The sequence below is a fragment of the Bufo bufo genome, chromosome 10 (assembly GCF_905171765.1).
Source record: "Bufo bufo chromosome 10, aBufBuf1.1, whole genome shotgun sequence".
Taxonomy (NCBI): domain Eukaryota; kingdom Metazoa; phylum Chordata; class Amphibia; order Anura; family Bufonidae; genus Bufo; species Bufo bufo.
The window spans coordinates 139,160,370-139,177,328 of record NC_053398.1 but is presented as its reverse complement, the minus strand read 5'-3'; the positions used below and the strand labels follow the sequence as shown (position 1 = coordinate 139,177,328).

General features: G+C 45.1%; 1 protein-coding gene across 4 annotated transcripts in view; it reads right to left on the bottom strand.

Annotated features, from left to right (window-relative positions):
* KCTD15 (potassium channel tetramerization domain containing 15) overlaps positions 1-1,823 on the bottom strand; it is a 46,687-nt gene extending 44,864 nt beyond the window's left edge. For 2 of the 4 annotated variants that reach the window (XM_040409428.1, XM_040409432.1), the window contains exon 1: positions 1,423-1,823. Coding sequence is in view for 2 of the 4 variants with exons in the window: in XM_040409429.1 (XP_040265363.1) it covers positions 1,148-1,156 (9 nt within the window). In the remaining 2 variants the exon portion in view is untranslated. Of the gene's footprint in view, positions 1-1,147; positions 1,173-1,262; positions 1,369-1,422 lie in introns of those variants that run through there. The other 2 variants (XM_040409431.1, XM_040409429.1) reach the window with 2 other exon arrangements.
* Positions 1,824-16,959: the final 15,136 nt, after the last annotated feature.

Genomic DNA, 16,959 nt, shown 5'->3' with positions numbered 1-16,959 from the left:
TAACCTGCCTTAACCCCTACATTGCCTAAGGAGGGAGATGACGACGCAGCCCCCAGTTTTTAGGAACCCAAGGTCCACCACAGATGTAATCCTGCCAATCTTTGCATCTATGGTGACAACCAATGGAAATGGGCCCAGTCTGTCAGATGAAGGTTGGGGTTGATCCTTACTCAGCAGCGATGCTCATGGCGATACAGAGACGCTTCCTAAGTTTACGAGCGACAACTTTTCTGTGTCTATGTAAGGAAGGGGAGGCGGGGGGGGGGGGGGGCAACAAATCTGATCTTCAGCTTCTCAAACACAAGGTGATTGCCTTGGACCAACACTACCTTATGGGACATGGAAATGTTCAGAATTCGCCCAATGCAACCAACAACGTAGGCGGACGGAAATCAAACTCTTCCAACCTTGGGAAGCTGAAAGTTTTACTGAAACTTATCGCCAGTCATTAGCACAAAAGTTTAGGCAAAATCAACTGAGATTATTTTGGTTACAATTGGTAGAAAAAATGAATACATTTTAGTTCATCTGTCTGGTCAGTGGAAAATTCTTACATTTCTGATCATATTAGATTGAATATAATTAAAAGTGTGACACTTAATATCTCTATCTATTAACTATCTCATATCTATCTAATTTCTACTACAGCTATGTAATCTCTCTAAAATCTATCTAATCTCATATCTATCTAATCTCACATCTATCTACAGCTATCTAATATCTATCTAATCTCATATCTATCTATCCTCATTTCTATCTAATCTCTAATTATCTGTCTGTCTGTCTGTCTGCCTGTCTGTCTGCCTGTCTGTCTGTCTGGTCCCCTCAGCCCCTGAGATCAGCCAGCAGCAGGGGACTCAGTGACACAAGTCTTGGCAGGAAACTTTTGGACAGGAGGAAGTAGATGAAACTCTCAGCTTCTCAGCTCCACTTGTCCCCCTTGTGTTTCCAAACAGAAAAAGCTGGATCACTCCATGCTCTTATCCCTCTCCTTACCCCTACTACCCCCAGAATCCACCCTGCTTTAAATAAAGCCTTCAGCACCCCCCCCCCCTCCCTTCATTCCCCAAATACAAACTGTAATACAATAGAAAACAATACATAATAACATATAATGCAAGAAGAGCTGAAAGCTGCTAGTACTTACTGCAGGCATCACACAGACAGACTGACTCCTATCCCCAGTGCTGGGTCACTGCATGCACAAGACAACAGGATCCCATGCCCCCCAGCTATGATCAGGGGTCTCCCCCTCCCCTTACCATTCTGCCATACCACCTTCATATCAGCAACATGCAGGCACAATGCATTACAGTGCCCTCCATCCTGCGGGGCTCGGGGAGCCTGCAGCAGGAATAGGGGGCTCCAGTGCCCCTGCGCTTCCAAGTCACTTTTCCCAGCAAGCCCTCCCTCTTCTCTTACCTAGATCCCGGCCAGATCGCTTCCTCCTACTCTTCTTCTTCTTCTTCCCTGTGAGCCTTGTCCTCTCCCCGGATTCAGTGCCCCCCTTCTGTCTCCCGGGCACCCTCTGGTTTCACGAGCCCCCCAAACCCCTGGTGCAGCCTGGAGACCAGAGAGGAAGGAGCCGGAGCTGCAGGAGAATGGAGAGGAGGAGAGAGCTCGAGCTGCACACTCCTAGCTCTGGGCTTCCAAACGCCTCCAGGGCAAGGATCAGCTCCAATGAAGTGGCCCCGCTCTGCCCCCCTCTTCCTGCCTTCTGTGAGAGGTGCCCCCTCCGGTGCCAGCTGTGGGATAACGGGGTGTGTGTGCAGAGATCAGCGGGCTCCTGCCAGGGCTTCAGCAGCAGCAGCAGCAGCAGACAAGGCACAGGCAGGAGAGGGAGAGAAAAAGCTGATTTTAATCATTGTCATTTCGTCTGATGTAATTTTTCCCCGGGCACTTTCAGCGAGGCATAAATTTTCAGTTCCCAAATAAGTAACACAGGGCACGTTTCTCACATCCTTTGACTTTGTGTTACAATTGCTACAGCTCCACTAGAACTTGCTGCAAAACTTAATGGCTCTTTCTTTTTAGGTGGGGGGGGGGGGGGGGGGGGGTTAGTGCTTCTCTTTTACTTACCTTTACCCTAGACCAGGCATGCTCAACCTGCGGCCCTCCAGCTGTTGCAAAACTACAACTCCCAGCATGTCCGGACAACAGCTGGAGGGCCGCAGGTTAAGCATCCCTGCTCTAGACCCTGATCCCAGTAGATTCCTAGACCCTGATCCTAGTAGATCCCTAGACCCTGATCCCAGTAGACCCCTAGACCCTGATCCCAGTAGATCCCTAGACCCTGATCCCAGTAGATCCCTAGACCCTGATCCCAGTAGATCCCTAGACCCTGATCCCAGTAGATCCCTAGACCCTGATCCCAGTAGATCCCTAGACCCTGATCCCAGTAGATCCCTAGACCCTGATCCCAGTAGATCCATAGACCCTGATCCCAGTAGATCCATAGAACCTGATCCCTGTAGATCCCTGATCTCAGTAGATCCCTAGACCCTGATCCAAGTAGATCCCTAGACCCTGATCCCAGTAGATCCATAGACCCTGATCCCAGTAGATCCATATATCCTGATCCCTGTAGATCCCTGATCTCAGTAGATCCCTAGACCCTGATCCCAGTAGATCCCTAGACCCTGATCCCAGTTGATCCCTAGACCCTGATCCCAGTAGATCCCTAGACCCTGATCCCAGTAGATCCCTAGACCCTGATCCCAGTAGATCCCTAGACCCTGATCCCAGTAGATCCCTAGACCCTGATCCCAGTAGATCCCTAGACCCTGATCCCAGTAGATCCCTAGACCCTGATCTCAGTAGATCCCTAGACCCTGATCCCAGTAGATCCATAGACCCTGATCCCAGTAGATCCATAGACCCTGATCCCAGTAGGTAAACTTTTCCTTTTTACATCTCTGCACAGTTGCAATGATTATTATTTTACGCACTGACATATTCCACAGTGCTTTACAGACGTGATCAGCACTCTGTCCCCAGCGGAGCTCACAATCTTAGGCCTCATGCACACGACCGTTGTTTTATTCCGTGTCCGTTGTTCAGTTTTTTGTGATTTTCTGCGGACCCGTTGACTTTCAATGGGTCCGTTGAAAACTCTGCTAATGCACCGTTTGTCATCCGCGTCCATGATCCGTGGTTCCAGTCCGTCCAAAAAATATAACCTGTCCTAATTTTTTCACGGAAAATGGTTTGCGGACCCATTCAAATCAATGGGACCATGAAAAAAACGCGGAGGCACACAAGATTGTCGTCCGCGTCCGTTTTTTTCCTATCATTTGCATGGCAAACTTGACTTAGACTTTTTTTTACTTTCCTTCATGTCTGGTGATCCTCCAAAAATAAAGGAAGACACACAGAAACAAAAACGGAAACGGATCACGGAACAACGGAACCCCATTTTGTGGAACGGAACACAACAACGGTCGTGTGCATGAGGCCTTAGGCTACTTTTCACACTTGCGGCAGAGGATTCCGGCAGGCAGTTCCGTCGCCGGAAAACTGCCTGCCGGATCCGTCAAAACGTATGCAAACTGATGGCATTTGTCAGACGGATAAGGATCCTGATCCGTCTGACAAATGCATTGAAATGCCGGATCCGTCTCTCCGGTGTCATCCGGAAAAACGGATCCGGCATTTATTTTTTTCACATTTTTTGGAGGTCTGAGCATGCACATCCGGCATTAATGCATTTCAATGGGAAAAAATGCCGGATCCGACATTCCGGCAAGTGTTCCGGAATTTTGGACGGAGATAAAACTGTAGCATGCTGCGGTATCATCTCCGTCCTGAAAAGGCAAAAAAAGACTGAACTGAAGACGTCCTGATGCATAATGAACGGATTGCTCTTCATTCAGAATGCATTAAGATAAAACTGATCAGTTCTTTTCCGGTATTGAGCCCCTAGGACGGAACTCAGTAAGAAAAACGCTAGTGTGAAAGTATCCTAAGTTACAATTGTGAAATTGTAAAACATAGGTTCACATCCACGGCTGCGCCTCCATCGCAGATTCCGACATACGTGCCAGGAAATGTGGTGCCGCGTTATTTTTTATTTTACAGAGGAATGTCGGACCTCATGCCAGACCCCATTATGTCATTGAAATCCGTCTTTGGCGTCTCTCGTGTGCCGGATCCGGTCATAGCTTGAATTTCATTGTTCAGTTCCTATGGGCACAGCTACACGAGGACACTGGTCATGGCCAGGATCGCAGAGTAACAGTGATCCCTTAGAGATGAATAGGATCGCTGGATTTCTTGCGACTGGCACAGCGATACCATTCATCTTCTATGGGTCCACCATTATGTTGCTATCCTGGCCGCGACCAGTGTAGCTGTACCCTAAGGCCTCATGCACATGACTGAATGTATTTTGCGGTCCGCAAAAAATGGATCCGCAAAAAATACGTATGACATCCGTGTGCATTCCATATTTGGCGGAACGGAACAGCTGGCCCCTAATAGAACAGTCCTATCCTTGTTCGTTATGCAGACGGACATACGGAAATGGAACGGACATAGTACCTTCAGTTTTTCTTGCTGACCTATTGAAATAAATGGTTCCATATACGGTCAGCACAAAAAAAAACGGAACGGAATGCAAATATGTTCGTGTGCATGAGGCCTAAAACAGACAGCGTGGCAGAACCGCGACACACCCATTCATTGAAGTCCATTGGGCACCATTGGTGTCTCTCGGGTGACAGATCCCTCTCAGCCAGAATTTCACTGTTCAGCTCCTATGACAGAATAGAAAAATGGATGTGAGCTCAGCTTTACTTGGTTGGATCGGGTTGTCTATATATATATATATATATATATATATATATATATATATATATATACAACATATGCATGGAGTTTGTATGTTCTCTCCATGTTTGTGTGGATTTCCTCCGGGTTCTCCGGTTTCCTCCCGCACTCTAAAGACAGACTGATAGGGAACCTAGATTGTGAGCCCCATTGGAGACGCTGTGATGCTAATGTCTGTAAAGCGCTGCGGAATATAGTAGCGCTATAGAAGTGCATAAAATAAATAAAATATATATATACACCGGTATACAGTGGCGTGCCTAGGGGGAGGCGGGGGGATGCGGTCCGCCCCGGGTGCCGGCTCTCAGGGGGGTGCCAGAAGCAATGAGCGCTTCCATCAATACAGATGGAAACGCTCATTGCTGGAGTGCTGACGCCCACATACTGCGACGGGGCATGGGAGCGCATAGTTCCCTGCCCCACCGCCGATCACCGCCATAGGCTTCAGGCCTTGTAGGCCTGAGGCCTATGCAGTAGTGAAATCCAGGCGCAGGCGTGCGTGACGATGTCATCGCGCGCACCTGTGCCGGGACGCAGCAGCACAGTGAAGTGTACGTGCCTTCCTCTCCTCTGCAAGCGCAAGTGAGTATTTAGCTTTTCGGTTATTTTATTTTTTTATGTGCCAACTTTGGGGGACGACATGGGGGGGGGCTTACAGGACGACATGTGGGGGAAAAATATTATGGTGGGATACTGCGTGGGGGCAAATTATTATGGGAGAGATTACTATGTGGGGGGCAAATTACCATATGGGGCAATGTGGGGGGAACTACTGTGTGGGGGAAAATTACTATATGGGGGCAGTGTGGGGGAAATTACTGTGGGGGGCAGTGTGGGGGAAACTACTGTGGGGGGCAGTGTGGGGGGAAATTACTGTCTGGGGCAAACTACTGTGTGGGGCAAATTACTCTGTGGGGACAGTGTGGGGGAAACTACTGTGTGGGGGAAACTACTGTGTGGGGGCAGTGTGGGAGAAAACTACTGTGTGGGGCAAATTACTATATGGGGCATTGTGGGGGAAAATTACTGTGTGGGGGAAAACTACTGTGTGGGGGCAGTATGGGGGAAAACTACTGTGTGGGGCAAATTACTATATGGGGGCAGTGTGGGGAAAATTACTGTGTGGGGGTGTTATTGGGGGAAATTACTATATGGGGGAAATTACTATATGGGGCAGTGTGGGGGAAATTACTGTGGGGGAAACTACTGTGGGGGGCAGTGTGGGGGGAAATTACTGTGTGGGGCAAATTACTCTGTGGGGACAGTGTGGGGGAAACTACTGTGTGGGGGAAACTACTGTGTGGGGGCAGTGTGGGAGAAAACTACTGTGTGGGGCAAATTACTATATGGGGCATTGTGGGGGAAAATTACTGTGTGGGGGAAAACTACTGTGTGGGGGCAGTATGGGGGAAAACTACTGTGTGGGGGCAGTGTGGGAGAAAACTACTGTGTGGGGCAAATTACTATATGGGGCATTGTGGGGGAAAATTACTGTGTGGGGGAAAACTACTGTGTGGGGGCAGTATGGGGGAAAACTACTGTGTGGGGGCAGTATGGGGGAAAACTACTGTGTGGGGCAAATTACTATATGGGGGCAGTGTGGGGAAAATTACTGTGTGGGGGTGTTATTGGGGGAAATTACTATATGGGGCAAATTACTATGGGGGGCAGTGTGTGGGAAATTACTATATGGGGGCAGCGTGGGGGGCGTTGCTATTGGGGGGAACTGTAGGGGCAATTCTATTATTTCTGGGGACACTATACAGGGATTATTACCTGGAGTACAATATAGGGTGTTATTATTACTGGGGGTCTCTAGGGGACATTATAGCTGCTGTGGACACTATAGGGACATTTGGGGTAATATATCAAACTGGTGTAAAGTAGAACTGGCTTAGTTGCCCATAGCAGCCAATCAGATTCCACCTTTCATATTTGACAGCTCTTTTGGAAATCCAGTTCTACTTTACACCAGTTTGATAAATGACCCCAATTATGTCTATTAGGGTCACTATTTTTTCAGAAGTATAGTACCTGGGGCATTGGGGGGCACAACGGGCACAGTATTGGGGGTGGCAGCAGGATGACACTGTGGGGACACCAGGATGGAGAGGTTGATGGAAAAACTGAGAAATCTAACGTGTCTGTGTTACAAACTCTGTAGAGACGAGATGCGGCTGAAAGAATTTGTCATGGCGGTCTAACGGAGGAGAAGAGGAAAGAGAAGGTCTACATGACAGGAGATGTCACTGGATGTAAGAGGTATGTGGTCAAGTATTGGGGGGCGGGGGGGGGGGACAGAGAAATGACCCGCCCCGGGTGCCAAACACCCTGGGCACGCCACTGCCGGTATATACTGTATTCTAGTAGTGGAAGAATTGTTAGGTCAATGGACACCTTTAAACCTGCCCTCAAAATACCAATAATAACACCACTGATAACTGGTGCAGACGGAAAGCTAATGGTGGCATACAGTAGTTCCCAAATTATACCTGCATCTCCCATCTAGTTGTGAATGATTCAGTCATAAGATTTACAAGCAATCCAAATATTACATTTACAAATATTAAGTAATTTTACATAATGAGCCTTATTGAGATGTCACGATGCGACCACTTGTCATTTTAAGATGAACATTCCCATAATGATTATTATTATTTATAAAGCGCCGTTCACTCCGAGGCGTGCACATATGTTAAGGGGTGCACATATGTTAAGGGGTGCACATATGATAAGGGGTGCACATATGTTAAGGGGTGCACATATGTTAAGGGGTGCACATATGTTAAGGGGTGCACATATGTTAAGGGGTGCACATATGATAAGGGGTGCACATATGATAAGGGGTGCACATGTGATAAGGGGTGCACATGTGATAAGGGGTGCACATGTGTTAAGGGGTGCACATATGTTAAGGGGTGCACATATGATAAGGGGTGCACATATGTTAAGGGGTGCACATGTGATAAGGGGTGCACATATGTTAAGGGGTGCACATATGATAAGGGGTGCACATATGTTAAGGGGTGCACATATGTTAAGGGGTGCACATATGTTAAGGGGTGCACATATGTTAAGGGGTGCACATATGATAAGGGGTGCACATGTGATAAGCGGTGCACATGTGATAAGGGGTGCACATGTGTTAAGGGGTGCACATATGTTAAGGGGTGCACATATGATAAGGGGTGCACATATGTTAAGGGGTGCACATGTGATAAGGGGTGCACATATGTTAAGGGGTGCACATATGATAAGGGGTGCACATATGATAAGGGGTGCACATATGTTAAGGGGTGCACATGTGATAAGGGGTGCACATATGTTAAGGGGTGCACATATGATAAGGGGTGCACATATGATAAGGGGTGCACATATGTTAAGGGGTGCACATATGTTAAGGGGTGCACATATGTTAAGGGGTGCACATGTGATAAGGGGTGCACATGTGATAAGCGGTGCACATGTGATAAGCGGTGCACATGTGATAAGGGGTGCACATGTGTTAAGGGGTGCACATGTGTTAAGGGGTGCACATGTGATAAGGGGTGCACATGTGATAAGGGGTGCACATGTGATAAGGGGTGCACATGTGATAAGGGGTGCACATATGTTAAGGGGTGCACATATGTTAAGGGGTGCACATATGATAAGGGGTGCACATATGATAAGCGGTGCACATGTGATAAGGGGTGCACATATGTTAAGGGGTGCACATGTGATAAGGGGTGCACATGTGATAAGGGGTGCACATGTGATAAGGGGTGCACATGTGATAAGGGGTGCACATGTGATAAGGGGTGCACATGTGATAAGGGGTGCACATACATAATGATGAACAGGACAAGTTACAAGACCCTGCCTGAATACGTATGGAGGCAGGTTACCCCCTCCCACGCCATTTATGACACTTTCATGTCTTATTCACCCCATTTTCCTCTCTCCCCCCCCCAAAAAAAACCCCCCCTCTAATTGTGTTTCTTTATTCCCGTTTGTGCTTTTTAACCCCACGCAAACCTAAACTTTTATAGGCTCACCTGAATGGGATAATCCCCCAAGGGCTTTAACGATTCTTCCATTTCCTCATGTGACTTTATGAGCCTCATTCCCTGAGTCTAATTTTAAGGGACTCTATTTACTTTCCAGATCCCCCCCAAATTACCCTTTTCCCTTCCCTCCCTAAGCCATGTCCCCCCTTCCCCCTCTCCTCTTTTCAGCCTCTCTTCTGCTAATGGTTGGCATTAGACTCCCTCCAGGCCATTAATACCAAATGACGTCTATGGACAGGCTTTGTGCTATTGCAAAATGCACCCTCTGTACTAGCCCCTGGCTAAACGCGCCATTTCAATTATAGAGCACGGCTAGCTGGAGATGTCTGCTATGAAGATCTCCCATGCAGATACTTCACATCCCCCCCACCCTCTGTCCCTGGCATCCTTGACAGGCTTCATAGCCTCTCTTTCTTCTGACAAGACATATCAAAAATAATTAAAATAATAATAATAATAAAAGAAATAAGTTTAGTTTTACGCCAAAACTTCTGCACAGGGTCAAACTGTCCTGTTTGAGGACATTTGCCTCAATGACTGCATTACCCTCATCCTCACCCTATTTATAAGATTTGTACCCTAAAAGGAAATCGAGACAACTGCTGCTGCAGAACCTTTTTTTTAATCGAGCACTGAGAAGCTCATAGCTTCTAATAATAATCAATGTAAATCTCAAAAATTTTATTTCATTTTTAATTTATTTTTTGGACATATTGTCATCCCATTGAAGAACACTTCCGAGCCTGAACTGGCGATTTGATTTTGGATGGAGGCAATTGCCGTGAGGCATAGCCTCCCTCCCCGTCCTGTCAGCCGGGCCTCCGCTTTCTGAGGAGTGGTTGCATTCTACGGCACTTACGTCACTAATCTCCGTTGCACATCTGGGGGATGTGGCTTTGATATGTACAGTTTTCACATTATTTTTTTTTTTTTAAGCTTGTGGCAATAGTAAGTACATCATAACGCTAGGAACATGCCGTTGCCAAAAATTTCTAGATCGTCAGCACCAACTAGTGTCAGAACACGGCAAGTGCAGCCGCTCGGCGTTCACCCCTCGCAGAAAGGTCAAGTGCTTTTGTTTTAAGGTTAGCAGGGGACGAGGTCCCGCTTGTCACTTTTTGTTCGCCGTGGCTGGGTGCTGAGATTATTATAATGAATGTAATATTCCATATGCCTTTTGTTCCGGCGTATCACAAAGCTATAAAGAAACTTCATACGGCTCTTCCTATCCCCTTGGCAGGAATAAACAACTTTTTCTTCCCGGGGCACTTTTTCTTCTTTCTTTTTTTTTTTTTCTTTTTTGGAGTACGAACTCCAGCAGAAAAAGGGAAATTTTCTCATTAAAGTTACATCCCCGCAGTTAGTTCAATTACTTGATATATGCAGAAGATGTTGTAAATTTAAAGATTTAAATAGCTTACAAAGATGCCAGGGGCTCCATCAGTTAATTTCCTTAATTTATGGATTTTTAACGCGGCTTTTGAAAATGAAAAGGAAAATGAGAAGTAGGTCATCTTAATGATTAGCATCCTGCGTCGTTTTCAGGCGCATTGATTACACGGGACAGGTAGATCAGGTGGACGGGACAGGTGAGCGTCCCTGGAGACCGGGAGGCGTTGGCCGGGGATGACTCTCTATGTATCTGGAGAGTCCAGGGCACCGCGAGATCGTGTGGCTCATTGTAACACCTGCGCGCTGACATTGTAGCTAAAACCTTCATTACTTATTCCGTTTGAGCTCCGGAGGGTGTGAAGAAAATTCAAAGTATTGTGTGATTGCAACTCGTAGAGCTCTGAGACTGGTAACTTACCGTTCTCCGGTAACTGTTGCATAAAATTACTTCTACACTGAGATAAAGGATTTATTGTAAAGCATCAGTATACCGGTGGTGGCATTCTGTGAATTATTACAGATTTGCCCCTAAAATCCCTTCAATCGACTCTCGTGTAAAGGAACACTCGGGAAGAATCAGATACTGTGGCTATGCCTAGCACAGGGCATGAAGGGGGCGGAGCATGACAAAGGAATTCTTTCAATCTGTCATGCTCCACCCCATCAGACCCTGCAGTAGACATAACACAGTATCTATGTTGCCTGGAGAGTTGCTTTAAAGAAACACTCTGGACGCTGAGTGTCCCCATTGACCCTGAAAATGGGTATCCCCAAGTCCCCACTGTGAATTGGGCACCTCGATCTCGTGATCGGTGAGATCCTAGGGTGACCTCGATTGATTCCCAGCAATTATACACATATCACCCATCCTGCGGATAGGTTATACATGTTGTTAGTGGGAACACCCATTTAAAGGGAAAATGTCATCAGAAAATGATCCTATTGTTTTTACATTTAATTAGGTATTTTTGGTGTTATTTATATTTCTCCTGTCATCATCTATATTCAGAAAACCTGAAATCTTGCAGTTTTCCCTCCGGCTACTGAGCCTTATAATCAGCTGAAACTTCCTGCTCTGTAGAGAATACTTGTCAGCAGTCATTTTATTATCATCCCAGGCAGGATTGCAATGGCAGATATCAGATAGATAACACTGAATACACTGCTGTAAATCATATCTGTAGATGCTAACAACAGCTCGGGCAAGATGGCTGCCCCCATAATCATGTCCAGATTGCCGCTCCCACAGGCGATGTCACCTGGCTATCCAGTCTTCTCATTGGTAACTGTAAGTCTAGGCAGATTTGGTGTTCAGAAGTCTGGTCCCATAATTTTCTGTAATTCATATATTAATATCTGGAACTGTAATGTGCATGTATATTATTAGGGGAAGTGTCATCTGTTTCTCCTTCCAGCAGCATGTAGATCCCCTTTCCCTGCCACCAGGATCTCTGTTAAAGGAATATTCCAAGCTTAAAGGGGTTTCCAGGATTTGGCCAATTTTTACTTAAACTGGTTGTGACTCAAAACATATTCTACAGCTCAGACCCATTCAAGTCAATGGGGCTAACCTTTAATATCAAGCACTGCTGCGAGGAGGCCGCACCGCTCACTGGAGAGCCGCAGCCTCCTCAAACAGCTGATCTGCCGGCTTCTTTTGTTGAAAAAAAGTGGCACAGAAAAGGGGAATTTTGGATTTCTAGCTCCTAGGGTACTTGTGGGTGGTATCGTAGATTGTGTTGTGTTCTTACTTCAGCATCGCAGGCACAGAAGGGAGAAGAAAGCAGGGAACAATATATTTGTATAAATGCTGGGTGACCTGGTGAGCAAATGTAGTTGTCTACAGCCTCCAATATGGCTGCCTCCTTTTTTACTCACTCATTAGGATATTCTCCTCTTTTCTCTAACATTTCCTAACACCCTAACAGGATTACAATGATAGGTATCAGCTATATATATACATTATATACTCTGTGTGTGTGTATACAGTGGATATAAAAAGTCTACACACCCCTGTTAAAATGTCAGGTTTCTGTGATGTAAAAAAAATTAGACAAAAGATAAATCATTTCAGAACTTTTTCCGTTATTCTGGTATTTAGAACTGTTCAGAATTCCCTCTAGCTTAACTAAGGCCCCAGTTCCAGCTGAAGAAGAACAGCCCCTTGGCACGATGCTGCCACCACCATGCTTCACTGTGGGGATGGGGTTCTTCTGGTGATGTGCAGTGTTGTTTTTGCGCCAAACATAACTTTTGGAAAGTTCCACCTTGGTTTCATCAGACCAGAACACCTTTTCCCACATGCTTTTGGGAGACTTCAGATGTGTTTTTGTAAAATGTAGCCTGACTTGGATGTTTTTCTTGGTAAGAAAAGGCTTTCGTCTTGCCGCTCTACCCCATAGCCCAGACATATGAAGAATACGGGAGATTGTTGTCACATGTACCACACAGCCAGGACTTGCCAGATATTTCTGCAGCTCCTTTAATGTTGCTGTAGGCCTCTTGGTCGCCTCCCAGACCAGTCGTCTTCTCCTCTTTACATCAATTTTGGAGGGACGTCCAGTTCTTGGTAATGTCACTGTTGTGCCATATTTTCTCCACTTGATGAGGACGGTCTTCACTGTGTTCCATGGTATATCTAATGCCTTGGAGATTTTTTTGCACCCTTCTCCTGACTGATACCTTCTAACAATGAGATCCTCTGATGCTTTGGAAGCTCTCTGTGGACCACGGCTTCTGCTGTCGGATGCGACTAAGAAAATTTCAGGAAAGACCAACTAGAGCAGCTGAACTTTATTTGGGGTTAATCAGAGGCGCTTTACATGATGGCCGGTGTATGCTGACTGCTATGTAACAGGATTCTGAAGGTGTATGCTTAATTCTGAACACCGCTACATCCCCAGTTATAAGAGGGTGTGCACACTTATGCAACCACTTTATTTTTATTTTTTTTGTTTTCTTCCCTCCACCTAAAAGATTTCAGTTTGTTTTTCAATTGAGTTGTACAGTTTATAGGTCACATTAAAGGTGGAAAAAGTTCTGAAATGATTTTTTTACATCACAGAAACCTGACATTTTATCAGGGGTGTGTAGACTTTTTATATCCACTGTGTGTGTATATATATATACAGGATCCTCATTCACAATAGTCTTACAGTTATGAATAATAAGAATTCCTTTTAAATATCCATCCTTGCAAATCATGGAACTTGCATTTGGTGGAAATTTTTTTAAAATATTCCGATAAGCTGTGACCAATGATGGTCATACTTTATCTACCCCCTTCCCCTGAGGTCAATGAGTCATTTCTAAACTATAGGTTCCTATGGTCCACGTGGCTGATGTGAAGCACATCTCTAAATTATGTTAACAGCAGCTCTGGCAAGATGATTATGTAATAAGCAAATAGAATAAAAAAAATCATAAATCAGAGAATAAAAAATAATAATTAGAAAATGGTCAGTTTCTAGCAATATAGATAACACCTTCCCTTCATCATCCGATAGACCTATCACCACATCCAATGGACTGAAGTAAAGAAGCTTTTTGTATTTTCTTATCAAAAAATGAGGCATAAAACAAAGTAGAACATATTAACATATTTAAGATCTTAGAATTCAAATGGAATTTCATTTCTAATCATAACTAATTATATGTTCAGACGCTCACGTTACCACCACAGTCTATAATAAAGCTAGAATTCTCCATCGCCACCTTGATTTTCAAGAAAACAAATTGTTTTTTAAGTAGTGTCTTTACTAATTACATTGCTGGCAGTGAAAAGATGTGACAAAATCTAAAATCCTCCCACTTTAAAAAATAATAATAATAATAAAAAAAAAAAATCTTTTTGCATATCTGTAATACATATGCATTGGCAGTACCTGAGGCCTTGCCTAGATCTTTCTTCAGAAAAATGTGTTTTAAATGTAAATATAAATGAATATAATAACGGAAATATGTAGAAATCTCATTTGAAAAAGCAGTCAAAGTTTTTAGTATTGATGTTCATTATTTAACATTTTATTCCACCAGATGAAAGTTCCATGATTTGCAAGGTACGTGTCAAGGACGGATATATAAAAGGAATTCTTATTTATTCACAACTGCAAGACTAATTGCTTCACTTTGCCTGAAGGCCCAGAGATCGGTTTTAATATGGCACTTCAAAAGTATGCATAGAAGTAGAGAGATAGTAAGTGTTATTGTTTAAGAGGGGGGAAGAAATCTCAATATGATATTTGTGACCCTGAAAGGAAAAAAAAAAATATCATTTTCTTGAGCGATGTAAAAATGTTTATCAGCGCTAGTTTTAATGTTTAGCCCTACCTTGAAGGTCAAATATTTAGAAACTAATGAAAAGGCAAAAATTAAAAATGTAGAGTTTAAGTTCAGCGCCCAGCAGTCCGGGGAAATCTGGATACATTTTATTCTTAGCAATGGAGTTCATCAATTTGTAGAAATCTGAAACCTAGTGTGATTAATCCAGAAAAACGTGTGGCGGTAATATCAGCAAGCATTGGCATTGCATTGAATACGGCCTTAGGGATGTGCGGGGTGTGCTGTCACGTAGGGTGCATCAGGCTACCCTCATTAAGTGGCTCTTTAGATGCTCCGGCACCCAGTGCTTTCGGCCATTGCCAATCTTGATATTAATTGTATGGCGGCGTACAGAGATGGTCATCGTTCACGTCGGCCCCTGTCACCAATGGGGCTCACAATATGTTGGAAAACGGAGTACCCACAGGAAAAACACATACAAGCTCCAGGCAGATGTTGCCCTTGGTCGGATTCAAACCCAGTGCTAAACACTGAGACACCATTAGATGTTGTATATCGCTTTATGTACGGTATGGGGTTGTAATTGGGTCACTGTATGATATTTTTGAGCTTTGTTAGGTGATATGTACTTTGGCATTGTGTGGCATCACTGCTGAGGGACTGTCCATTATGTGAGGGTGTGGTAGCAACTACGTGGTCAACAGATGGCGCTGTAATCGGGTCACTTTTTGGTAAGGACATTTGGGCATGGTATGAAGTACATCTTATTGTACCAAACAGACAACTAAACTCTTGGTCTGTGGGATGGGTACCCTTAGAAGGGTAATCCAGGCTTTGCAGAGAAACCTGGATTGTTCTGACCCTGTTCAGAACAGATGGTGTCTTCAGAACTTACCCCTTCATAGGGCCACAAATGCCGCCAGCTTCGCTGCACTCAGACTGCCTGCGGGCTCTTCTGCTCAGCTCCTGGCCGGATGTGTTACCGAGTCTATACGTAGCTGAACAGGAAGACATGAAGGCATCTGGACCTTAGTGGAAGAGCCTGCAGTCAGGAACGGCGTCCATACCGAGGGGTAAGTACTGACAAACAATGCTCCAAAGCCAGGAGAACCCATTTTTTACATTATGGACATATTTTTGTGCGTTTTTTTTTTTTTTGTAAATCTCTTCAATTTCCAGCTTATGAAGTGTAATCGCTAATATCGGATATTGGCATGAGCGATTTTGTAGAAAGGACTAAACTCTTTGCACAAACTATACTCTACACTGCTGCATGCTGAATTAAAGGTGTTATCTGGGAAATGACAATAATAACCTATCCTCAGGATAGGTCATCATTATCACATCTGTGGGGATCCAAGTCCCGGCACCCCCGCCGATCAGCTGTTTCTGGGAGCCGCTGCGCTGACCTGAGCACTGGTGGGTGATGCAGGCTCCTAGCAGCTTTCCAAGGACAGCGCCATACATCCTATAGGGGCTAAGCCTGGGATTGCAGCTCAGCCCCATTGACCTGAATGGGGCGGAGCTTCAACTAGGCCATGTGACAGTACAGTGATGTACAGTGATGTCAGGAACAGGCTGCGGCCCTCAAGGCCTGTTCTAACAGCTGATTGGCGGGGGTCCCCGGTGTCACACCCTGCAAATCTGATACTGATGACCAGTGTTGGACTGGGCTGCTTAGGGCCCAACAGTAAAAATTAATTTTGGGGGCCCTCCGTATGAATACATTCAAATATTTCCTGCTCACACAGTAGCAGACAGCAGCAAGATGCTACAAGATGATTGATTATGGGGCTCCCTTAAATAATCTACCCATAAGTAGGCTGGTTGAGAGGTTGTACAATGCTTATCTACAGGGCCGGCTCCAGGTTCATGTGGGCCCTTGGGCGATAAAGTCTCAGTGGGCCCCCTTGTGGCATTTTGCACGGTGATTACAGCAATTAAACTGCATGTATTATAGATTCAATACCTTACACAGAGCGGATATATGTGAATCAGTCCTTATCTGCCTACTTTTATTTTCTACCCAGTGTTTCAGTCCCTCAGGTCTTCTCACAGATATGTGCCCCCTCACAAGTTTATAGGACGACAGTGCCCCTTTAAGATCCTAGAAGGACTATAAATATGCACTTCGAAATGATCTGTGACGTGATGGACTAAATATACATGACAATCTCCTATTAATTTACACCCGGCAATGACACCTATATTGTAGCTCAAGGGTGAGGATTGCATTAAAAAAAAAAACATCTTGTGTTGTTCCCAGTGTAGTCAGCTATTTTATGTCGGGCTTGGCGCAGCCATGTTGGATTGCAGTCATTCTCAGAATGGCCGCCCTCGTAAAACACGATTCAGCAGCTGGAAGCAAAGCAGGGTGTCGTCGGTTCCCTCCAGCTCCAGACGCATTGCC